Genomic DNA, 27,323 nt, shown 5'->3' on the forward strand with positions numbered 1-27,323 from the left:
TACTAAGCCTTTGTTGTCTGTCTGTCTGTCCGTCTGTCATCAAGTCATCAGGCTATATCTGATAGACCGTAAAAGCTAGATGAAATTGTCACTAATTATGTATTCTCGTTGCCGCTATAACAACAATAATCATAGTAAAAAAATATTAAAGGCAGGTCCGCATACAATAAAAATGTTCTTTTTAGTATTTTTGGGACGGAACCTTTCGTTCACTAGGCCGATTTTACAGCTGTTAAGACTGATTGAATCTGGTCGATATACGGCTACATGCTCCTTTGTGTCTATACTAACAAACTGGTCCAACTTCGTCTGGGTACAGTATAATTTTATCCCTTTGATCCCATTTCGATCTCAAAGATCCTTTACAAACCTTGTTCCGACATTTACAAAGTTTTTTAGTCATTATAAGCTTTCAACATGCCATAGTCATCGATATTGCAAGTTCAGTGCGATCGAACACAGCACTGAAGCGAGTCAGTTTAGACAGTAAGTAGGTTGACGATGCAAACGCGATTCAGATAACAGTTAAGACGAACACAAAGAGACTTTCACTGTTCATTCTCGCTCAAATACAAGCCAAAGGTTAGGGTTCCATACTCTATACTTTAAAGTTTATAAAAAAATAACAGTAATCATATGATTTCACAAATTCCAACTTCACAAACAAATAATTTGAAGTTGTCCATAAATGGCCGAAAGATGTGTTACAAATATACACAAAAGAAACGAGCAGTCGAATTCAATATCTTCCTTATTTTAAAAAGTCTGTTAAAATACTATTTAAAGCTATGATGGGTTCTGTCTGTCTGTTACGCTTTAACGACTAAACTGCTCATCTAATTATTTAACAGGAACAGTATCTATTGGCTAAATAATTACTCGTCTTTTTTATATTAGTGCCGTGGTTGTAAAACATTTGCAACATAAACATACACATGAATACCAAACAATAAAAACAAACATATGTAAGTATTTCATAGCTCTATTTCCTATCAACACTAGATATTACTCCCTACAATATACAATAACTAAACATAGCCATATTTGCCATCCGGCCCGCAGATAAACTATCTACAACATATCAGTAGTATTTGACGTGGAGTTTGTAAACACAGTGACGTTATCTGCAAGCTCTTCCGTCCAGCCGCCATCTTCTATTATGTCTCACGACAGTGAAGGGTCTGACACTTCGTTTTATGTTCCAGTAAGTTTCGAAATTAATTTATTGTATGGTTTATAGAGTTTTGTTTGATTTAGGAAAATTTTATGTATTTTGCAATGTATGTATTACTAGCTGACCCGCGCAACTTCGCTTGCGTCACATAAGAGAATGGGTCAAAATTTTCCCCGTTTTTGTAACATTTTTTATTGCTACTCTGCTCCTATTGGTCGTGATGATATATTTAACCTTCATATATTCAGCCTTTAACCTTCCTCGGTAAATGGTCTATCTAACACTGAAAGAATTTTTCAAATCGGACCAGTAGTTCCTGAGATTAGCGCGTTCAAACAAACAAACAAACAAACAAACTCTTCAGTTTTATAATATTAGTATAGATTCGTAACTAGCGGTTTTGTATAACAAGATGTATGGATATAAATGAAGACGGGGAAGTTTGTAACGATCGTACCAAGTGGCGTTCTCTGGCCACTGCTTGTCCTTGTTTTGCTATAGGAATTATAGGCGGAATTCTACGTATGGTAGTCGATTACTACTAATGCAGTCAGATATCCAAACTTGAATTACGAGCTTCAGATTGACATAAAAAGGAAAGAATTTATAGTTCCTTCATCAAATTTTACTTTTAGCTGCTAAATGTTAAGAATGTTTAGGAATGAATGGATATTGATTTATTTTTGCATAAATTACATGCATTTATCTAAATTTAACAGAAACTGATAAAAAATTGGGACTACGAGCGCGTTGTTCTAAAAAATGTATTTAAATATTTAATAACAATGCATCAGGCTTAATTGAATTGCATCATTATCAATTATATTATTAATAAAAAACTACGGAATGACGAAGCCTGGCGGGAGTTCGCACTTGGCTTTGTTTTTTGCTTGGACCGCACGTCGCAGCGTCGCTCGCGTCAGAACCAGGCGAATAACTGTAGAGTTTCAGAATTGTACCGGTTTTTCTTGTCTATGCCTAAATTAACTTTACATAGAGCCGTTTATGGGTCATTTATTTATTTTATTGTTCGTCCGAAAATAGGTGAACCAGTTAAAACTGGATGTTTTATCATAATAAGACTATTTACGGTACATACTTTAGAATTTTGGAAAACAATGTTTATTACACTCACGTTTCCTGTAAGATGATTTTTTGTCAATCGGCAATCAGTATTTTAAACTAATCGATCGTTCATTTGTGTCGTATGTTTAGTGGTCAATCTAACGACAAAGCTGTTCAAGCCGTCCGAAAGCTTTTGACATGACTTAACGACTATTATCTTATTAACAACAACCGGGGCCGACTTTTACGTGCCCTCTGAAGCATGGAGACTCAGTTTCAATTCCACTATGCGGCCACCCATCTATGGAATGTATGGGCCAAGGTACCGAACTATGAAGCTTTAAAGTTTTAAAAATGAATGTCATCATATTGATTGAGAGCAAGTTACTGTAAGCTCTCAGCTGGCACCTAACCACAGACAATAAATGAACGGCATCGGTAAAATACCGTTTTTTCGGTACCGATAAAGCCCGGTTCTTCATCGGCAGTTAGCCTCTCGAGCCGGCTGCCGTCTGCAACGAGTTTGTTGATAAAACCTCCGCGAGGAATGTGAACTTGATCTTTGTGGCTATAAATAGATATATCTCAGCAAGGAGCTTTGTAAAGCTCTACTTTCACCCCGCTTCTACATCTGAAATGTACGCTAAAAATCATTCGTTTGTCCATTTGTTGGGTTGTAGTTTTCAGAAGACATGATTAAGTATATATTTTAGTATGTGAGAGGGTCAGTAAAAGCTTTCAAGTTTGTGGGATGTCTGAAGTATGAGTCGCTACCATTGTCCCCCGTCGACACTTTGCAAGAGGACCCAAAAGAAAAAATTAAATTGCGTCCCCTGAAAAACGCATGCTAAGGCCTAAAGAAACGTTTCAATGGACTACATGTTAAAAAAAACGTTTACAACTTTATTAGTACAGATGTGACATTATTTACAACACAAATTGCTTTTATGAATAAAGTATGTTACCAAAAGACATTACGAAACAGGTTTAATAAGCCTAGTTCCGGCTACTTTGGCACATTAGTGTATGTCGCGAACTTTTATGAAAGTGAAGTTGAACTGCGGCACAGGCGCGTCGAACTCAGCCCACGCGCCAACTCGTACTTTGTTTATTTATATTATGTTGATTTATGTACTGACTACAAGTTTACGCGGCCGAAGACCTCTGAACTGAGCTTTCTGCTTCAATGATAAGGTTTATTTATAACTCATGAATCATTTATTGACAAGGCTGGAGGTCGACAACTTTTCGCGACGAGTTTCACGGGATTTTCATTTATGGAGTAATTTTTGGATGTACGTTTATTTATAAACATTCTTTATTTTTGTTTACCGTTAAATAATAAGGATTTTTACGAAGTCATAAATTTCAACATTAAAATGTATTACTCAGGTTTTGCCAAATATCTAGCGGAAGTCAAGTTATTATACGAAACGGAATTGCTCAACTATTTTTTAAATTAATGTGACGTAACGAACCTAGTTTGTGTAATAAGTATTACAGATAATCGACTATTATACTTTTATTATCCGATCATATAAATAAACTCATAATAATATAAAGTAACATTGTATGATAAAAATAAAATTCAATGTTATTTATTCCCTGTGGTACCGCCATATTGGCAAAAACGCGGGAAGGAAACAGGTCAATGAACCCAGGCCACGCTTAGCCCCCAGCAAAGGCATCCTAATATAATTTGCACGAGTACTTTTTAGAACTCGCACGTGTTAAATATTAAAACAAAAATATTTTTAGCAATACATACATTAATGAATTTTTAATTTCATATAATTTAAAGTGTGCCATCTGGTGCTTTTTAATACCATAGACATAAGTATAACTTTTTAATTAATGGTCGATAGAAAACTAAACAGGTTATTTTTAGTGACTAATACTAAACTTTTACTTAGTGAATTAATTTCTAATAAAATTGAACTTTGGTCATATATTTTAACAAATCAGGATTATTCACTTTCTTTAGGAGAATGTTAGACACTCCTTTTATGGTGACATTTCGCCATTAGTGGAAATGGAGAAGTCTTTATTTTTTTCTTTATGTTGATGATAATTTTTTATTTGAAAAGTTATGCCTCCCTTGTGGTCCCATTCAATAGTCCAATAATTTCAAATTTTACGACTAGTTTTTCAGATAACCTTAAAAGTACGTAATTTTGTATACATTGATGATTGTCACGTTTATTTCGTAGTAATAAAGTGACATTTTATTTTCCTTCCTCCATCCTTTTTTTTTATTTTTGACACTCGAGTCTGACAATGTTGTGACGTCAGAAGTACGTTCGAAACGTCAAGATAAGATTTAGTTTAAAAGGTAAAGTTATCTTGACCGTTGTGTATGATAACATGAGTCAAATACTCAAATGTTTGTTTGGTGACGTCACTCGGTCATCGCTAAATCTTCTTATCAGCTGTGTGCTTCGAGACACTACGTAAGCTAATCTAGAAAGAGAAGTAAACTTCTATAAAAAAATACGATAAGAAGATGCTAATCTAGGTTAAAAAAATTGCGCTTTTGAAAACGTCTGAAAGTGAGTCATAAAAATCTGTTCAGTAGCTTAGCCGTTAAAACGTTAAGAATGGGGATGGCAGGCAGGCAGATTCGCATTTGTACCTACCCACCATAATATAAGTATAGACAATGCAAACAAAGCCCCGGTTTCACTTCTTCTAAATAGCTTATCATGTAAAATTTTAACAAGTTGTAAATTTATGTATTGGATAGGTTAACCGACACTTATCCGTTAGCCTTGAAACGAATGCTAAAGTAAATAATCCCTAGTTGATAATTAGAACTCAAAACTAATAATCAGAAACTTCCGTACAAAAACGCAGTGAGGCAGAAAAGTCTTTATCGCAAGCATAAATAGCAGATAGCAGTATGATTATAACGGACTACGTCTAGACGTTACAAAAACTGCTACAAATAGCGTCTTGTTGCTATTAGCTATAGTTTAGATAATTACTCGTCCGCGCTATATCGTGATATAACTCTATCTGTTAGTCTTTAGTCTAACTATAAATCAAAATGGAATAATGATGAGTATAAACTATTAGTAGCAATTTGTAGAAGAGTAAAATTACAACTTAATTGGTGCTTCTTGACTGCTTCGGTAAAATCAAGTACCAAGAGTTTACAATGTACTGCAAAATTAGTTCCTACCGCGTCCGCTAGAGGCGTTGATCCAGTTTTTATTCAAAGTTTGTAAGTAGTAAGACTTCTTCCTTCTGTACGGGAGTGTGTACCACTGCTGATCGCGATATCGCGGGTTCAATTCCAAGATCCGGTCTAACCATTCGATAGAAATAATCCATTTATTAATGACAACCATTTTAAGTAACTGCAAAGGTTATAACTAAGTCGTAATGGTCGTAATAACTTTAAGTTAATAACTAATATATTTGCATGCTAAGTACAGACTTAGCTAGCTAAGGTCTTGTGTGCCATCTGCCCTATATAATATCGGCAATATAATCATAAGCAAAAATGTATCTAAGTAAATACATACATGAAATCACGAATTGTTCTCATCCAGGTAGGCAAAGACCAAAGAACGTCACTTGGTACGATCCTTACAAACTTCAATTGCATTTCTTTTGAAAATCAATAAATCACATACAGCAATCTTTCCGCAAAGACACTTTACTAGTGTACAACATATTTTTGTTTGTGTTAGCGTTGATGTGTCAGTGGGTGAGTCACTAAGTCACGATAGTATCGCTGAGGTAAGATTACACCGCCGCTGCGGTTATACCTCTTCTTCAAATACGTGGATCTTGTTACACTTGACCAGCAGTGGACAGCGGCTTAAGTAAATAGATTTGTTTTTCTTTTGAAGGATTAGGGGGATACCATAAGACTAGAGGCGGTACCAAGATATAGATTTGGGGGCTTAAAATTTGATATGTAAGGGGGCCATTAGACTCCCCCCTAGTAAGAACTGCTATTGTACACGCCATATTATTTTATCCCAACTATGAATATTACTGGAAGTCGCATTGCAACGAAAGCAGCAAATCAAAATAATAGACATAGGAAAGGAATGAAGGTGACGAAGACGTCAAAACAACGGTATTTTCATTTCATTTAAAAGCACATTAGCAACTCTTCCGACCCAGGAACCGAGCTTGCAACCTCGACATCTACAGTCAAAATTATAATAGTCAATGATACAGAGAGTGAATTTACCGCCAGTTCGGAAGGTAGCGCCAATGAGTCTAATGTAAACAAACCCATAACCGGTAGAAGGGTGAGTCTTGACACAAATATCTGTGTCATTCAGTCATTCATTACGTTCAGCATTCATTCGCTCATCATTACCAACACGGGGCTCTATAAATGGTCTATTACCTTACCAAGCCTTGCGCCTTGCCCACTAGTACATTGTAATCATACTGTTTATTTATTATATGGCATAGGGTCACGTCATTAAATCCTGATAATATATAAAGGCAACAAAGCTGAAGGTTTTTTTTGCATGAATATTTGATTAATTAGTTCAAAATGAAAGAAAGCTAATTATATTATCAATGACCTTACTTACCTGCGCAGTAAAGTTACCAGCTTCAGTTAAAAATAGGTACTCTGATATAAAAATTAACTTCAAAGTATTCGATAAGTTAACAACTGCTTAAATAAATGTGCGAGACATTTATTTAAAAAAATACGCTAAAAATCTGAATAGATTTCACAATATTAACCATTAAGACAGTTTAAATCCTGGGGGTAAATAAAGACAAAGAAAAGCGTGCCTCTAAAAACATTTTTATTTTATCTATATATATAATATATTTTATCTTATTACTAAATACATGAGTAGCTTGCTAGGACGTGTTAACCCTATACAAATAAGGCCGGGCACACACACCTAAGTCACACAAACCCACGAGATTGATGCCGCAATTATCTAACAATTGTTATGTTAATCATCTACCAATTCACTATTGTCTCTCCGACGGCCATTTGTCGATTGTTGATAGTTACACTAATAGATGCTTATGTTTTTAAACACAATTAGCTGCGAGACGACTTACTTAATTTATTTTTAGCATCTGCTATGCAGCACCGAAATTATCTTTGGTTATGTATTCATGTCAGATGAAATATATCAATACATCAGTCAATACATTCTTCCGTACATACTTTTATATAACGAAGTAAATGCGAAAATCTATTTGACTGACTTTTTGGCATTGCGATACGTAAAATCTTTTAATCAGTTGAAATCTTGAAGTGATAGTTTGTCAATCTATACTAATATAAAGTTTGTTGTTTTAAAAACGAACGTCGTAACTACTGAACGAATGTTGATGAAACTGTTACTTACCCCCTATTTCTGAGGTACATTTAATGGTAGTTTATCTATTCAATAGCGTTTAAACTCATATAAAAAACACGCTATTGAATAGATAAACTATCGCTAAATATACTTAGAAACCAGGGGTTAGTAGTGTTGTAGCTTATGTACCAGGCTTTCACATAGACTGTAAAAGTACTAGCCCGTGGTCAAATCCTTGAAACAAAATAAGGCATATAACAAGAGTCTACATGAATGTAGCTACTAACAAACGCTAATGATCATCTAATCATGGAATCAATCAATACCGGAAATGGTTCAATCAAGCACTATTTCTATCAATAGATACACGGATATTACGGACAATCATACAACAAACGTTAGGCGCAGTGGTAAAGGTCGACCAGCCGCTACCATTGGGTCGGGAGGTCGTGGGTTTGATTCCTACACAGAATAATTATTCCATCGATCCACAAATAGTTGTTTCAGGTCTGGTTGAACTTTGTGTCCGTTGTTTATAAGTTTGTAAAAGTCCCCGCGATACAGGAACTATTCTTAGTGCGGCAGTTGTTTTTTTAATCTATACTCTATACTAACATTATAAAATTGATCTCAGGAACTACTAGTGCGAATTGAAAAAATATTTTACTGTTGGATAGCCAATTTATTGAAATTTATATAGGCTGTATAACATCACGCTACGACCAAATAGTAAATAAATAAAAACTTGATAGTTAACATGTCAATTACATCTTCATTGAGTTGCGCACACGCATCCCATAGGTAGATAGTAGTAGATAGGTACATAGTACTTGGAGAGGCGGTGGCTTTGACCCAGTGGGACCTTGGGCCGCCACCGTGACGACCGCATCCTGCCACTACACACCATGTCATATCAATGTGTACTATCTAGCAAATTGTGTGGGAACTTTATGAAGAATTGTTTTCTTGAAAACATGAATTAGTATACAAACTTACTATGATGTGGGTACTTGTTTATAAATATACATACCTCAATACTCTTTCTGTTTTTTTAAAGACAACTCCCGCACTAATAATTGCTCTTGTGTCGCGGGGACTTTTACAAACATACAAACAACGGACACAAAGCACAACCAGACCCGAAACAATTATTTGTGGATCGTACGAATAATTGCTTCGTGTGGGAATCGAACCCACGACCTGTCGACGCAATGGTATTGACGTGGTGACCTTAACCACTGCGACACAGCGGCAGTCAAAATTAGTAATGCGCTTAAACTAGCGTTGGGACAAAATAGTTAAAGACCGGAGACCAACCCCCAAATGGGCGAAATGTAGGTTGAAAATTTGAACACGGAGATGCGTGTGTAAGCTAGCTTAAATAACAAATAGGATTAATAAGCACAAATAAATGCCCTGTATGTGTTATGTTCTCGTGATAAACCTTGCTTATCTGAAAGTTCTGTAAAACAGATTTTGAAGGAAGTAAACTCAAAGTATAATATTAATAGACTCTTCCGAGACAGGCTCAGCCTAGTGGAAGAGTCACTAGAAATATTATTATAAATAGAAAATTGTAGTTTAGCATAGTTTTTAAGAATTAGAATGTTATTGGTAAATAAACATTATTTTATTTTATTTATTTTTAGTATAGCTACTCCCTTATTCCGAGACCAGAGTCATGCCCAACAGTAGGACAGTAGGGTGTTAATTTAATTTCTATTAATTATTTCTAAATATGCCTGTGTTGTTTGTGATAGCCTTTTAGTGAGTCACACTCATTTACCTAGAATTAAGGTCTTTGACCTGCAGTGGGTCATTAGAACTAGGCAGGAAAGTATTGTACTGTATTTGTTTACTAATAAATTCTTCGAAAGTTATAAATGCATCTAACTAATAAACATAAAAAGAATCGCGCCATTTTCTAATTAGGATAGGCAATGACCAAAGAATGCCACTTGATACGATCCCTACAAACATCTTATGCTTCATTCACATTTATGTATCAAGCAGGATCTAACTTTTGGCAATGAAATAGAATACTATTCAAAAGCGTGGCGAGTTCGTGTATTAGAATATATTTTTGATTGAAGTAAACCGGTTGGTTTGATTGCGCTATTGTCATAAACTGGATATTTTAGTTACGGCTCTTTTTACTGTTTGTGCTATAATGGAATTTTGGATTACCGCGAACTTTGTATCATATTGCCCATATGATACCTAGCTGATCCGCGTACGCGTCTACACCGTATTTTAGCCATTAAGTCACTGATTTTATCATATTATCATAATTAATTGTTTCTGCAGCTTAGCCGTCACAACGTTATAGACAGAAAGTTTTTTACTTTTAATATAACTAAATCCTTCTACGATTTTGACCGGTTGTTAGATTTCCGGGGATCAAAAATATCCTCTGTGTTAAAAAGTATCTGTAAGTAAAGTTTCATAAACATCGAATACGTCAATGACACACATACATTTTTTTTTGCCCACCGTTTCAGTACGTAAAAGAGTTAAAAACATACATCAATTATCTCATAATTTCAAATTAATAATATTAACAGTACCTAAGGATTACGCACGAATATTCACGGTTAATGGTATTAGTTACTTCATAACCCAACCCAGTGTTAATAAATTAGCCAGTTAGTTAACTAACAGTAAGTAATGTACAATGTAGGTTATCTTTGGGGTCATCAGCTGCGTCTAGACGCTACTTGTCCTATATCGTGCTCGTTCTCCCGCCAAGAGATTACTGATCTGTGTCTGGCTGCACAGTCGACTTCCTGGTGCATGGACATTACGTTTTTAATTAATTTTATTATACCGTTAAATTCTTATCCCTAATACTAATTATGATGCCTTTGTAGTCCGGGTGAAAGTGTATACGACTGCTGACGACGAGGTCTTGGGATTGAGTTCCTGGTCGGGCATAGTGCTATTGGTTATTTTTATTTGATATTAGAAACAGAAATTGGTTTAAGTGGTGGTATGCTACCTATATTATTTTGTGGATTACAATTTAGCCAGATGTGTAATATGCATTGTTATAGGTTAATTATACGTATCCATAGATCTTTGGTTTCTGTCTATTCTACAATGAGAAGAAAGGCGTGATTTTATGCATGTGTTCCATCTATTTTGATCCGTCTAAGTACTGAATAAGTAACTCTATATTCTATGTCGAAGGACCATCGTACAAAACCAGACATACCTTACAGCAGCAGAAATAATACTTTAAAATCGTCACCATCTCAATATTTCATTCAGCTCATAAATTGCTGGTTGTCCGACATCAGCTCATTGGAGCACAACCTCGCTATTGTCTTATAAACAAATGATCCGTCACTCAGCCACATTTAAACAGCTTTTGTTCTCCACCGACGCGAATGTTCTGTTTCCACAAAGATTTTACGCCAGCCTTGAGTTTACTGAAGAAAAAATATTGCCATTTCGTTCCGTTCGTTTTTCTTAGCACCGTTGTTGAAGTGCGGCTGTTTTTAATCTATAAATGTTCCCTTGAAAGGCTTTTTCGGCTATAGCAGCGAGTTTCATTAATACCAGCCACTGTGCAGGAGTTTTATAGTGTCCAAGAGTGTGTGCAAGACTCATAAACATCTTTTTATTTTAATGGTACGGTAACCAACACGACCAGTGAGAGGTTAAGCGTAGAACCCACGGCTTTATAGACTCTCAAAGGATTTCTTGAGAGAAAAACCTCAAGAAACCAGGGTCTCGAACCCGAGACTTTTGAGCGTATATACTGTCAATCGCACCAGAGACAAGAAATATATTAAAAAGAAATACTTGAGAGAAAAACCTGAAGGAAATCCTTTTAAGCCAGAGTTTCAAACCAAAGATCTTTCGCGGTAGTCGCTATACACACTTAATCGCACAAAGACAAAATATTTAAAACTGTGTAAGTCCATTCTTTACCTATATTAAACCCTAATTTTGTTTGTCCAGACAGAATGAACGGCCACAGCAACGGCGACATGAATGGAGCTGGAGACATCATCACTCAGAACCAGCAGCGCGGCTGGTGGACCATCGGGCTGATCAACTCGCGCTACCGCTACCTCACCGCCGAGACCTTCGGCTTCAAGATCAACGCCAACGGCACCAGCCTCAAGAAGAAGCAGATATGGACTCTTGAACCTGCTTCTGGAAATGCTAATGACAGTAAGTGCTTTTCTCATTCAACTTTATTCTGTGATTTTTAAAATAATGAAATCAGTACTTGGTCCAGTCGATTTTGTATAGATGTTAAATAAAATGTGACTGGTTTGAATGATCTCGCTATCGCTATTTCGAGTGGATCCAGTTGACCACATACTGAAGTGTAGTCCCAACAAAGTGCCACACCGGTGTGTAACATGAATTTTATGACTGTCTGTTAAATCCCTGCTAATATTATAAATGATGAAGTGTGTCCGTAAACCGTTGAAAACTTATTCGTTTAAAAGCATCAATGTAATTAAAGACTGAGAATCAAAATTAACACAAGCATCAAAAAGACTATTGATATACGAGTATCTATAGTAAAACTTGTGGCATATCGTGGTAAGCTTACAATACTTTTAGCGGTTCAAGTGAGTCATAGCAAAGTACAGGACGGTTGGGTTTAAACCAATTTGCGATGTTGCGCAAATAATCGCAATTCGCTTCACGTTTCGCTTCTCAATAGAATCCTTAGTTAATAAAGTAGCTCTTTTAGTTCCCATCGACTGGTTACCCTGCGAAATTCACTAGGAGCCTACGAAACTAATTTTCTCATTACTTTAGTAAGTTGCAAAAAATTGCGGAAAAATTCAAACAAATTTTTGTTGTCCTAATTTACGTTGCTGATTTATGTTCATGGCAATTTCAAGAGTTGCCAACGTTTTTTATATATCTTTTATTCTAAAAGCCAATTTCTTATGTTTACTAATTGGTTTCAACTTTAGAACAAGGCTTTTGAATTAATAGAGAACAAGTATAATCTTTATCTGTTATGCCATGATTCTGAAATGTATTTATTATTTGATTAGTGGTCAACCTAGTGCTTAGCTTGGAGACATATGAAGTTCACTCATCAGTAAGGTAAACCTAAGCAAGTTTTTGTTAAGAGTCTTAAACAACTCAGATACTTACACTGTATTTCACTATGCTACGAGTATAGTTGAGTAGCAACAAACAAGACATTAGTAATCCTAAAGCAACTCCTATGACGCACACCACTAGTATTCTTAAAAAACTAACAAGTGACTTCCTGTCTATACTCTTTCTATCTATGGTACCTTTAGTCTATGCGACGCCAATTATTGACCGGACGGAAGTAGCCGCAGAGCCTTAATTCCACAACACTGTCCAATTAAGGCTTTTATTCAAGTTAATAGTCCAATATGGTGTTGTCTGTGAAAATATGGAGTGTTTGAGGTCTGTGTCTATAAATGTAGTAAGCTAAGGGCTATCTATTTATAAATACTAAAGAATATCTTATTATTTATAAGTACTTTTACACATTCAAGTGTAGGCAATTTGGCGTATACATTCGCGTTTTATTTCGCCGTCTATTTAGTACCATGTATTAGAGGGCGAATCTATTGCTGTATACCTACTGGACACTTTGCCTTATTTCGCGATGAGAACATTCAACCCAACACCACTTTTCTCAACCAGGGAATCGAACCTGAAGCATGGTGATAGTTAAAGATAACAAACATAGGCTCTTTTTTTAATCAACCCCCAAGTGGTTGAAGGAGGGGATGAAAACGAGCGGAGCCGCCTGGATCATCAAACCATCTTATTATTTTAAGCAGTTTCCTTGCTTTACTATATTTAGCAACATAGTTGATGGTTGATCGATTGGTATTTGTATCAATAATAATAAAGGGTAGTTTAGTAGCCAGGTGACCGCTTGCTCTCATGACAGATACACTCAATTGGGTTCATTTTATCTTTAGTCAAGGTCAAAATGTATGTAACATAGCGACATTACTCCTTATGAACATGAAATCAAAATTCGTTATGTAAACAGATTCTCAAACAATGTGTACAAAAACTTAGTTATGTATGTAACATATTAGTCGCGTCCTTTCACTAATTGTCGCAAAAACGTGCGTGCGTGCGAGCCCTAAATTAAAACAAGAGTGTTGGGCCATGAAACACGCGAGAGTGAAATATATCATGTTAATTATTCTATTGAAAATATTTTTAGGGGTTGTTTACCATATAATCGTGTATTTCTGAAGGTATTTAAATTATTGTTTGGCCAAATATGACAAAAAAATTAATTGTTAAAATAGTATTCTAACAATTAAATTTTATTCTTATTAATATAAATACAACCGGCGTATCGCCACTCACGTATAATTAATATACTTTGTTTGATTCTGAGTCTTCAGCTATCTCCATGGTCTATTTCATAAAAATCAACTCAACAGTTTAGTGAAAAACAAAATGGATAGACACACGCATTCATAATTCATAATATTAATAAGGGTAAAATAAATAATCTTATTTCTTGAACATTTATGGTAATTATTGTTCGTAAAAAACATGACAACATTTGTTCCTACTAATTGGTAATTTGCGATTACTAGATCATCGACCCGTACAGAATATATTAGTATATCTTATTAATTGTTTCTCATTAATAAATACCGAGACGTCACAACTCACAATATATGCTAATTTATAGACATACATGGAATAAGAATATTTAGCTTAACAAGTAATTAATAGCTTAGTTATAAATGCAGGAATTAAATATTCAATTAATTTTCGAATGATAAACATTGTAGATGAAGTTATTAATTAAAAAGACACCATTCTCTGATATATGATATTGTTTAATTAGAATTACTAAATTAAGTATTTATTGTCTTTTATGCTTTTACGAAATTAATATGGTCGAAGATCTTGGGTCAATTATAGACATTTTATTAGAATAAAAATAAAACTATTATAGGCTGAAACATGGGGTTACAATTTGCGCAGCTCAGATTATACAAGCAAGGACCTCTAATATATTTTGAAAATATCAAAGTGGTTTAAACGCCCAAAAACACAAAAAAGCAGGAAAAAAACGCAAATTACTCTATTCAAATAAAAAATCTGAATATAATAATCTCCATACGTAATAGTATCCTCCCCTAAACTTCCCACTTATTGAACAAACAAACGTTATGGCCCGACACACCCCATCGATATCCAAATTCGACAGTCGGCGTGCAATCAGAGGGTCTCTCCCCACTGTCAAGGTCCACAGCTGGGACAGACAGACACACAATACAACCACCTGATCAATACGTCCCACTCACCCCTCAGGTGTATGAAGGGATGTTTGATCAATAGGGATGCAAAATATTGAATTAAAAATATTGAAGATTCGATATATCGATGTTTTGTAAATACATCTGTAGCTCGATTCTGTACAATTGGTACTTGCGAGTATCGAGAGTTTGACATTAAAAATGTAAGTACTGCAAATATATTTCCTACGACTGTTAGAGGCGCTGCACCGATGGTCAAACAAAAATCAAACAATTAATTTTAAACTCAAATCATTGTTAGATTGTTATGTAGAAGTACTATTTATCATTAACTCGAAACTGACTGGTTCGCTTTTGAATTGGTTTCAATTGGGAATAAGTCACCGGTAGTCGGTTCAAGATTTTACATATAATATTACTATATTAAGGTCTCAGCTACCCTAAGTAGCAGAATCTTATTAGGTAAACTAATAAATCTACTAGTAACTTTTTCCTTAACACATCGTTAGCTTTATTCCAGTTTGTGGTAAACATAGATTGTTCTGCTGTAAAAATATAACGTCTGCATCCCTATTGATAAATATATATTGACTCACGAATATTCACCGACGGCAGTGTTAATTAACAATAAGTCTACTGGGGAAGGCTCTACCCCCTTTCCGCGCTAGTGGTAGATTCAGTAATTGTAACGACTATCATAAGTTTCAATATTTGACCTAAATTAATAAATGATTTGATATTGATTTTTTGGAAAAATGTATTGCGGCTTTAGAATAAAAAAATAATGGAAGTTTTTAAAGCCAGTTCCGCAGCTAAGGAATAAGTTTTAGCTGACCTATTCGATACAATCCGATACATAGACTGAGAGCAAAATTACAATTAATAAGCTGTGTATCTTCAACCATGTCGGTCATGTTCTCTTCTTCTAACCTGGTGTGTTGTTGTCTCCAGGCATGATCTACCTGCGCTCGCACTTGGACAAGTACCTCGCCGTGGACTCGTTCGGCAACGTCACCTGCGAGTCCGAGGAGAAGGAGCCTGGCAGCAAGTTCCATATCAGGTAATACATTCACCATTTACTGAAGCTTACTTATTTCCTACGACTTCGGTGGCGTAAGTCATACGAATATACACGAAGTTCTTTGGATGGGTGACCATCTTATGCGTAGTTCCTCCGTGTTTCGGAAGTCACGTCAAATTGTGGGTCCCGGCTGTCATATTCAAAGATCTTTGATGGTCGTTAACAGTAGTCAGAAGCATGAAAGTCTGACAACTAGTCTTGCCGAAGGGTATCGTGTTATAACCCAGGTAACTGGGTTGTGGAGATCCGGTAGGCAGTCGCTCTATGTAGAATACTGGTAATCACCTGCATCCGGTGAGACTAGAAGCCGTCTCCAACATACATAGTTGGAAGAGAGGCTAGGCTGATAATGCTGCTTGCGGGATTTACGCGACCAAGTAACCTAACCATTGGAAATAATCAATTTTATTGCCTCTGCAGTCTAGGAAGACTTAAACTGCTAGTGACAAGGTATTGGGCTCGATTCCCGGATCGGTAAAAATTGGTCTTCTCTAATTGGTATTACAATATTGAAGCGTAGTTTCATACACCTCTGCCTAGATTTTCGGTATGACTAGCGTGATATTATAAGTTAAGTGCCAGTACAAACAGATCAAAAGTCCACCGCCACTCACCCCATCGCATACTAATCCGTGAGTGAGTCACTGGTAGCGAGTCAGTCACCGGAATCCTGGCTCCTTGCAGTTCGATGTCTTGGCTAAATGGCTACACTTTATGTTGTCAACGCGTGCGGCGGGACTTTGGCTCTAAACATTTTTATGTGTGTTTTAAAAACTTATTTTCATAAGTCAACCGGGCGTTCGGACCGATTTTTTGGTACTTTTTTAAGCATATTTTAATGTTGTTTACTTAGATAACAGTCGTTAAGCCATGTCAAAGGCTTCTCGGACGGCTTGAACAACTTTGACACTAGGTTGACCACTAACCAAACGACAAACAAACATTCTTACACAAATGGAAAAATCGTTCAAAAAGAATAAAATTTTATAACATCTAACATAGCTATTTTATGAAATAAAAGGGGGCAGGGTTACTATTTTCTTTATATAAATGCTTAGGTGTAGACTTTAATTTAAATGAAGGCTATAATAAGTTACATAAAGCTTTTTGTCCCGCTTATGAAGAAACAGTCACGGTTTTTACTCAATGATGCCAATAATCCAGATTTATCCAAAGGCAAATCCGATAACTGTTTTATGCGGGCTACTAGCGTTAAGTGGACTGTATGTTGAGAGCCACTGGTTTTTACACAAGATTTATTGCCAGAACGAGTTCGCGTCAAGTGTTGAATGTGCGTGAGATATTCTGCGTAAGTACTTTCAATTACTTCGTTTTGGACTTTCCTGTGGTGTAGTGTACCACTGGTTTACTTAGTGAATGTAACTTTCAGTTTTAGTTATATTACTGATAGGAATTTGATTCACGTTCACGTTCTACCTTTATAAATTTAAGTTTCATTTTTAATTCATAGCAATCTATTGCCTAATAAATAAAACGATTTGGCTCTAAATACCTCTTCAGAAGTTATTCCGAGGCAAAAAAAAAACAAAACCACGCAAGTCGAGCCGGCAAGTAAATGTAATTTAAAACAGCATTTTTTATATATAACCTCGGTAGGTCATATTGTAAGGAAACAAATTTTAACCCTAAGTTAAGTTAACTACCAGCTGTATAAAACCAAACCCTTTCTATATCACAGCTTGTTCTTATAACTTATTAAAGTGAAATAATATCAGTCACACACCACTCACCAGACTACATTACGATTTCATCGCAAGCCGCAGTATTATCGATCCTTATTCTCTGGAGCAGCTCTGCAGGGATGTAAGGGACGGTCATTTTATCGGAACCGAAGTCGCAGGTCGGTAGGATTTTTGACATTTTGGAATTGAAATTGAATTCTTAGTCGGTGTTATAAGTGGTGCTAGGTAGAGAAGCAATGTTATATGAGAGAATAAATTATTTATAAGATTAAGATACATTTATGGCATACCAGTGTAGGTACATAAGGTGTTGCAATATGATATTCAATTAAAAATATCTTTTATTTCGTAAACTTCTTACGAAGTATTTGAAAAAGTCAATATATTGTATTTTATTGATGTTATATCAACAGATTATCCATATCGTAATGTAAATGAAGCAAGGGAAGTTTGTATAGATTGTTCTAAGTGGCGTTTCTCTGCCTACCTCTATGGGAACAAGCCGTGATTTTTGTATGTGTTTACAGTAAACCCTTTTAGTAAATTATTAATGAATTAACACAGACAATGAAAAAAGGCAAGTGTCTATCACTCGTCATTATTTGCTGTAGTTAACTGATTAAGAAGTTTCGAAGCCGGGATTGGAAACCAAAGGTGAATTTATTAGAATCGGAGTTTCTGTAGCATCCCTGCTCAGGAGACACTGAGTCATGTCCAGGAGCGGCCAAAAAAGATGAGCACGAGTAAACCCGTGAGTCACGCTTGTGAATCAGCTAAATTGTTTACTGGAGACGTTACACGCATTCAGTTTGTTGCCAAAAAAGCCTCTTAGAAAGTGCTAAGTTATTGGGCGCCGAAGGTTTTTGTTCGTATTAGTTTCTTTACCATGTCTGTCTTATGAATACACTAATTTCAGGCCTTGACATCGTCTCCGTTAAGTCAGAAAGTGTTCTGTATTATATCTTAAGCTTTAATTTAAAGCTTCTTCCCACGTGAAGTTAAAAGTACTGAAAAGTATCCAGACTCTGTGCCAATGTTAATTAACATTTTCATAAGATATTTCACAAAAAAGTGCTTCAGTTATTCATTTATACTCACAAACTATTCAAGATTTAGAAATGTATTATAATGTAAAGTTATCCTTTTGCTATATACAACCAATCTCTTAGTTCCTTTGCAACTGTACATAAAAACCTGATAATATTGAGAGTATTATACAGCATCCCTAAATAAACATATGTATCGCAAAGCCACTCGAACTCATAAACCTTTCCTAAATATTTTAATACACGTCTGCCATGTTAACCTCTCGAAACGTACGTAGCCCCAAAATTATTGATCACATCTCAACACGAGGGGATGTTCACACCACAAGCGAAATTACACCTTAAACCCATAGTACTAAAGTCTAATTCCCCTTGTCATGTCAAAGGTTACAACTACCCTCTTTTAAGGATAATAAACTTTAATGCTATATAAATATAGTATGTTTTTGTGTGTTTTTTTAAAGGGTACTTGAAGGTTAAAATGGTAACGAGCGCGTGCCAAAATGTTGTCTTAAATTGTTTTGAAGGGTCCTCATAATTGTTAGTAGCGGCACGATTGTGTTAGTCTGTGTTGTTGAATATATTTTTAAATAGATTCTACGTGCCTTAGAAGTCATTGCTTTAAACCAACAACTTAAGAGAAAGGCCTGTATGCAAGTAGTACGGGCGACGCAAACGATCAGCCTAGTCTTTTTTCCAGCCATGTTGCAGTCGGCTTCCATTTTCACCAGATGCATCTGAATATCAGTATTCTACATAGAGCGACTTCCGCCTTTCGGACCTCCACAACCCAGTTGCCTGGGTTATAACACGATACCCTTGTACTAGACTGGTTGTCAGACTTTCAAGCTTCTGACTACTGGTAACGACTGTCAAAGATCTTTGACGCAGTTATACAATATTTCGAATATCAATTACCCGCTGACTTTTGCAGCGGGACGGCCGTAGTCGTCTGTCTACTGAGGCTACTTCATTTTGGACTTTAATAACACGAAATTCTTAATTATAATCTAAAACCATCGTGCTTGCTCAGCGTTCTACTAAATTGTTAGACTATAACAATATATTATCTTGATGGTCTTTGTTCAACACGCAATAGTGCTACGAACTTTGAACTTGTAGAAGAAAGCAATTTACCGGACAAGGAATCACAGAGTTTCATTAAATCGAAAGTAAAATAAAATAGCTATGTACCTTTATAAAAATATGCAACAAAAAACTCACCAACAATTTTACTACCGAAAAGGTCAGCCCTTAGCCCTTACCTGGGCTATAAGGAACGGATGGGCAACTTAAAAGCTGATTCTATAATGATGCGGGCTCATGCGGGCATATAACAGTTCAACTTTTAATGATTTCTTGTATCACCTTTTCTCCTGTTTAAACACTGCTGGTCGGTACACTCATTTAACCTTAGAATGCCTGACGTTTCGGTGGAGGTTACACATTGCGTCTTTACTTACAAATTAGATACTGTACATAACATCACGGATTTTATACTCGAAGGTGTAGAGAGAGAGAGAGAGAGAGATAAAATTCACCCGTGTTTTAGCATTGACTATGCTAGTTCCTTGTAATAGGAGGCGAACTTATTGCCATATACTAGGCACTTTACCAAACTCCGAGCTTTCAGAAATACCATACCGTCTAGACTATACAGGCTTTATACTTCAAATATTTACTTACTCTTACTAAGAAAGCTAAAGAAAACTTGTGAAAATCACAACTGTTCTCACAAATGTCACATATTTGTGTAAATAACACTAGTCATTTCTCCCGACATTTCCTGTGCAGCTTGTTTGAGGTTCGCGTTTGACATTTCAATTCAATGCCCCTTTCAAATTGCTTGTATTCAAATGCAAATGTCACTTGTGTTTTGTTTCTTTAGAACATTATATTTCTGTTTATAGCCAGTACTTTCTATGATTTGTTATTGCTAAGTGAAACTGTTACGTTGGTAGGTAACTGAAATAAAATAATGGCAGTTAAGTGTTGATTTATGCAAAATAAGTAACCTATATTTGACAACGGGTATTAATCTCTATGCTGAATTTCATGAAAATTCGTTAAGCTTTTTGGCTATAAAATTGTATCAAACAAACAGACTTTATGTGACAGTTTCACATTAAAATATTTACTTTGGATTTTATTACTTTTCTTGCTTAGTTTGTATAAACGTTTGAATGTGAGAAGATTATGGGAATAATTTTGAAAGCTCAATTTGATTCTCGTTCGATTGCCTTAAGAGATATTTGTACGATGCACTAATAGATGTTTCGGGCCTGATTATACTGTGTGTCTGTTGTTTGTATGTTTGTAGAAGTTACATTTGCGGCACAAGAGCTATTTGTACCTCCTTGTGGATTGTGTTTCTACAAAGAAGAAAGATATGTTATTCTAAAGAGATGGGTTTTTAAGGGGTGTGTGGTGAACACATCCCTTCTTGGCACGTGTTGTGCATTTTAATTAACCAAGGGGTGTACGGCAGTCTTTTGTTTCACCCGTCGATAGGTCTGCTCTTTACTTGCGTATCTAATGACACAAGAACTTAGTGTAGTGCCTCACAACCTATTACATGGGACTAACATTGTTAATGGCGAAACGTTGGTATATTTTATGCATCTGTGTCCACACTTTCCGATAGAACAGACGTTATTTTATGTATTTTTTTCCAAGAAGAAATTCCAAAATTTGTTTTCCTATGAATCTTAATTTTTGGCTGTGACGGGGTACTTTGCTGAAAAAAAAACTTCTTGTTTTAATCTCAGACCCTAAACTATCCTCTAGCAAAATTAATAAAAAAATATTTAATCGTGATAACTTAACAGACCGACATAGTTTTGAATTAATAATATTAATATAGATTTTCTCTGTTTTACAGTTATAACAGTTCTTGTAAGAATAAAATAATCGTTTATTACTCCTATAATATACTTATATATTTTATATCTCACATGCTAGGTAGTATCTATGGCTAGATGCAGCAGAGTGCAACAAACCATAAACACGTCGGACTCGTCTGCATTGTCTATGGCTTCTGTGATGTATGCGTTTAATACCTACACAATATCTAGAACATCTATGCAATTTGAAGAGGATTTCCTAGTTTCATATCGACTAACGACAACCGAGATTCATAACTTTTAAACTTTTGCATTGCTTGAAATATATATGATATTAGCTGACCCGCGCAACTTCGCTTGCGTCACATAAGACAGAATGTGTCAAAATTTTTCCCGTTTTTGTAACATTTTTCACTGGTGTTCTGCTCCTATTGGTCGTAGCGTAATGATATATAGCCTATAACCTTCCTCGATAAATGGGTTATCTAAAACTGAAAGAATTTTTCAAATCGGCCCAGTAGTTACTGAGATTAGCGCGTTCAAACAAACAAACAAACTCTTCAGCTTTATAATATTAGTATAGATTAATTATCGACAGAGAATGAAAATCTAATCAGCGTCCCTAGCGTATTCGGCAAGAATTATATTTTCAACTGATTTTAAATGCGAAGCGCTACTCGGTGGCCTACCAATTGAAGAAAATCGCTGAACTGATTACCTACCTCCATGCTAAAGTTCATAAAAATCGGCGCAGCAGTTTAGCCGTAAAAACTTAACTGACAGACAGACATTAATAACATTAGACGGATATTTTTAACGAGTACTACGTACTAAAGCTTCAGTTAAGAGATCACTGTCTTATTAATTTGTTTGTGTGTGTGTCACTTGAACTGATTAAAAAGCTGAACATACACAGTTAAGTATAGAGTAGCAGAGATATTAAGTTAAGAGTCAGACGTGTGAGTCAGCTCGAGGCGCCTCCAGACATACAGCGGTGACACACTCAAACGCTTTAAGATACTATAGAAATACACATATTGTTCTTTTATCCGAGTATTTTTGGTCATTAGAAGATACAATATAATTATATAGAAGAACACAGCAATGACTTTTCGAAGTTACGTGTGTATTGGAAGCGATGATCACTTGTGTGAATGATGATGGAAAACGTCGTGAGGAAAACTTAGAGTTCATCAAATTTTAAAGGAACATAAACTCTTCATTCCACTCGATAAGGGTATCCTCCCAAAAACGTGGAAGTTTGTTGGAAGATCTTTGTATACTCTTGACATGACTGATACTTGTGACTCTGACCAAGTCCAACTTTGGGCATTTTGCATTCCCACTAGAACAGTTTTAAACAACTCACAGACATGAAAATCCCATCTTCGTTAATACAAGTGATTAATATTTCTAATTCACACATAACGCACGCATCGCTGTGTCACCTTACATTCAAGCCCTCAGCCACACGGAAAGCGAGCACTTATTCCGCTCGTCACTACTCTAATGAGTGATTACGACAAAAACACTCGTTATAAAGTGATAATTATCGCTCGGAGCTTTCAACAACAATCCGAGACGTTCATTCTTGATGCCAGCAACTCACAGTGTGTTATAAACCCTATTTTTGTTTCGTCGTCTTTTTATTGAATTAATCGATAGAGTATACCATTCTGAGGATTAGAGTAAAACTCCGGGCTCGCTAAGACTTGTACTTTTTTCGTTATTCAGTGTCAAAGTTCCGGAATATCCGACTATTGAAAAACGAAAAAAAATTAATTACAATTTAACGGAAGTACTTATTCCAGAATTTATTTATTCTATCGAAAGAAGATATAATAGCCGACCATTCCACCAATTCCTGAAGCTTTAGCATGAATAGGTCGAGAGATATGAATTTTTTTCTCATTTTTCGTTTTTATTTTTTTATTCATCGAAACCACCGTAGTAGGTGGTCATTCCTACATCAAAAAATTGCTAATACTTTCTTTTATTTGCAGTGTTATTTCTAAAACCTAACTCGCTGGTTTCCAGGAGATATTTGAAAGTTTAGTAATATCCGAAATATCCGCACATAGGGCTGCCACTTCAAACAAAATTTAATAAATTTATTTTTACAAAGTTTTAGCTTTTATATCACGACCATAACAAGATATCATAATTTTGTGGCTTAAAATGGCAAAGATTGGGTAATTTTATAAAGGAAATTAAAAAACAAATTAAGAAATTGGTATGATGTTGATTGATACACTTATTTGGAATCTGTCTATAAATTCTAACTCAAAAGACTCAACTTATAGTAAATGAAAGAAAATCCTATCCGATATCTCATAAATATACCTATAAATCAACATTCAACATAAGTACTATTACAACATTTTGTTTTTTTTTTTAATATTTTTAGTTAATTTATTTAATTTTACAATTACTTTTTAAATGAATTTCATATTATTTTTTGATTTACAACTACTTTTTTTTAATCAATTTTATTGTAATTTTTGTGGTATAACAATTTTAAGAATAATTTTTAATGTATTTTATATATCTACATGAATTATATACCTATCTATAATTTTAAATCAAATGTTATCATGTATGTACATCAATTGTGACGATTTTTTATTTAAAAAATACGATAAAATTATTTTCGTCAACTATTTATTTATTATAATTTATACACATATTATGTAATTATATTTGTTGTTTTTTTTCTAAAAAGCAAAATCAATGGTTGTTCCATCTGGAGTTGGAACAATTTTAGGGGACTGAGCGCCAGTCAACCTTAATACCGTAAACGTACTCTGCACTTCAACAACCTCAGTAAGGCGTGACTGAGGTACGTCGTGCAGAACTACGGCCGGGGGGCTTGCCTTAACTTTTTTTTTCAAATAAAGGTTTATAATCTAATATTATTTTCGGATACTCGAAAGTGACAACCCTAAGTAAAATTTAAAATTTAAAATATCTCCTGGAAACCAGCGAGTTAGGTTTTAGAAATAATACTGCAAATAAAAGAAAGTATTAGCAATTTTTTGATGTAGGAATGACCACCTACTACGGTGGTTTAGATGAATAAAAAAATAAAAACGAAAAATGACAAAAAAATTCATATCTCTTGACCTATTCATGCTAAAGCTTCAGGAATTGGTGGAATGGTCGGCTATTATATCTTCTTTCGATAGAATAAATAAATTCTGGAATAAGTACTTCTGTTAAATTGTAATTAATTTTTTTTCGTTTTTCAATAGTCGGATATTCCGGAACTTTGACACTGAATAACGAAAAAAGTACAAGTCTTAGCGAGCCCGGAGTTTTACTCTAATCCTCAGAATGGTATACTCTATCGATTAATTCAATAAAAAGACGACGAAACAAAAATAGGGTTTATAACACACTGTGCAACTCCTTGTTTATCCATCTAATGAAATAATTGCTTGGCATTCCTAATTGGAACTGTCGCGCTACAAGCCTTTTCCTCGAAGCCATGCTAACGAGACATTCATCACAAATTAAGTCTAATTGCTGCAAGAATAAGGTTCAAAATGTCTTGTTTTTTGTGTCCAAGTAAAAGTGTTTTATAAGGGCTCTAATTGGTGTTCATATTCCGTTAATTAATGAGTACAATCAAAGTATTAATGATGAGGTTGATTTATGAACTGATCGATTGAATTAAACGTTGTTAAGATTTATGTGGTTAGAAAGTGTTTAGAAAAGATTGAAGACTTTTAAATGGATCTATGACTGATAATTAAAATATGTCTTTATGGAAACTAATTTATGGCAACCGAGTGACATACATAATATCACTCCTGTAATATCGGAATGTTTAGGCAAAGGTGTATTAAAATGTCCTATGTTATACAGAACATTTTTAACCTATTCCATCGTGTGTCATTTTTACCCAGCCATTAAACAACACATATTGTTACAGCGTATCAGACGACAACAGCGGTCGCTGGGCTCTGCGCAACGTGGAGAGGGGCTACTTCCTCGGGTCCAGCTCCGACAAGCTCACCTGCACCGCCAAGGTGCCCGGAGACGCTGAGCTGTGGCACGTGCACCTTGCAGCCAGGCCTCAGGTAACATGACGAAAGACTAAGCCTCTTAGCAGCATCACAACAGCTTTTTCTACTCAAGCTGACTTGTTCAGGTCGCGCAGGCAAATTAGGGCATGTAAATTTGTATCCTGTATAGTTACTTACTCAATGGACCTATTGCCCTAACTGTCTCTAAAGCGCGGTCAGTAGTGTATGTGACTGATGCGCTGAAGTCTCGGGTTCAAATCCCGGGTCAGGCAAAATTTTTTTTCCGCGTATTTCTGCCATGAAAAATGTGTAATTTGTAAGTGAGCTTTATAGAGGTTTACGTGTTTTCTGCACCGGACCTTTCAACATTCAAGGAAATACATTTAGTACCTGTATTTTGTTGATTATCTCCAGGTGTTTCAACAGTTTACCTGTTCCAGGTGAACTTGCGTTCGATCGGTCGCAAGCGCTTCGCTCACCTGTCGGAGTCCCTGGACGAGATCCACGTGGACGCCAACGTGCCCTGGGGCGAGGACACGCTCTTCACCCTCGAGTTCAGAGCCGATGAAGGCGGCAAATACGCCCTGCATACCTGCAATAACAAGTACTTGAGCGCCGGTGGCAAGGTAGGAAATATTTCTTCATGTATGTTTAATACTAGAAATGTAACCCCGTGCATGGCAAGAATAGAATTTTAATTTATTTGGGGAAGACTATTTTCTTGGGGGTTTCTTGCCACCCTCAGAGAACCTCCCAGAAGGAGGGGGGTTGTAAGTTTAACCCCTTAATTTCTTTGTTTCCGAAATTGGTGTAATAAAAGAGTAAAGGGTATAAGCCTACCACTTTAGAAGCGCGTGTCGATTAAGACCTTTGCATTGCTCCAAGAACTCTCAGGCAGGCAAGGTTTCATCAAGATGTTTTCTTTATCTTATCTTATTAGCTGTTTTCCCAGAGCGCATCGTAAATTTCTCTTATGACAGAATAATCGAGTTAGCAAAAAAAACTTATTGGGATTAGCATAAGACTACATAGAATGAAGATTTATTGTCGAAACGTAAATAATGGTATATAATTATTGTGAACAGATGGGGTCTTTATTGTGGTATCGAAGTATCGAGTATCGAAAATTTGACATTTAGAGATGTACTGCCAAAATAGTTCCTACGACACCCGTCAGAGGGGCTGATCAGATTTTCATACAAAATTTCTCGATGACATACCGGTCGTCAGTAGTAGTAGAGAATTGAGCTACTGGTTAGAATGTCAATGAATGAGTGTCATCGTGACAGTTAACGAGGCAGCCTTGCAGTTGGCCAGGTCGGCTGATTAGCTAGCAAACAATGAGAGTGCCGCTTCCCATCGCAGTAGTGTAGTTGTAGGCTGGTGGCAGCGCGCGTGGGAACTATCGACGATATTAAAATGACGATGCGTGAGACCCACCTGTACCCTATGTGCATACGTTACTATAGTACAATATTGCTAAGAAACTTCTACAAATAATAGATTTTAAAGACTCGCGTTGCATGTTTTGTTTAATATTGTTAAGGAATAAACGCAAACATGTCAGTCATTTCGTAAAATTTGCGACCGCTTAGTTTTATTTGAGCTAAGCGTCGAAGGGCAAGGAAATATAATTTTGTTGTCTATAATAACAGTCGTTAAGCCGTGTCGAAAGACTTGAACAACTTCGATACTAGGTTACCTACCTAACTTAAAAAGCTATAGTAAAAGTTCTTTAGAGTCCGTCATTACAAGACATCTGTTATTCTCGTATAAAATCGTCTAAGCGCAAGCGGTTCGCATATAAAATCGGCTCAACGGAAGCTGCTG

General features: G+C 35.7%; 1 protein-coding gene across 1 annotated transcript in view; it reads left to right on the forward strand.

The window, feature by feature from the left end:
- Window positions 1-27,323, forward strand: part of sn (fascin domain-containing protein singed) — a 57,403-nt gene that overhangs the window by 12,403 nt on the left and 17,677 nt on the right. The window contains exons 2-5 of the mRNA XM_076116963.1: window positions 11,503-11,718; window positions 15,744-15,852; window positions 25,400-25,547; window positions 25,934-26,119. Coding sequence (XP_075973078.1) covers window positions 11,508-11,718; window positions 15,744-15,852; window positions 25,400-25,547; window positions 25,934-26,119 — 654 coding nt within the window. The 5' untranslated portion in view covers window positions 11,503-11,507. The remainder of the gene's footprint in view (window positions 1-11,502; window positions 11,719-15,743; window positions 15,853-25,399; window positions 25,548-25,933; window positions 26,120-27,323) is intronic.

Source organism: Anticarsia gemmatalis, chromosome 8, assembly GCF_050436995.1.
Source record: "Anticarsia gemmatalis isolate Benzon Research Colony breed Stoneville strain chromosome 8, ilAntGemm2 primary, whole genome shotgun sequence".
Lineage (NCBI taxonomy): Eukaryota > Metazoa > Arthropoda > Insecta > Lepidoptera > Erebidae > Anticarsia > Anticarsia gemmatalis.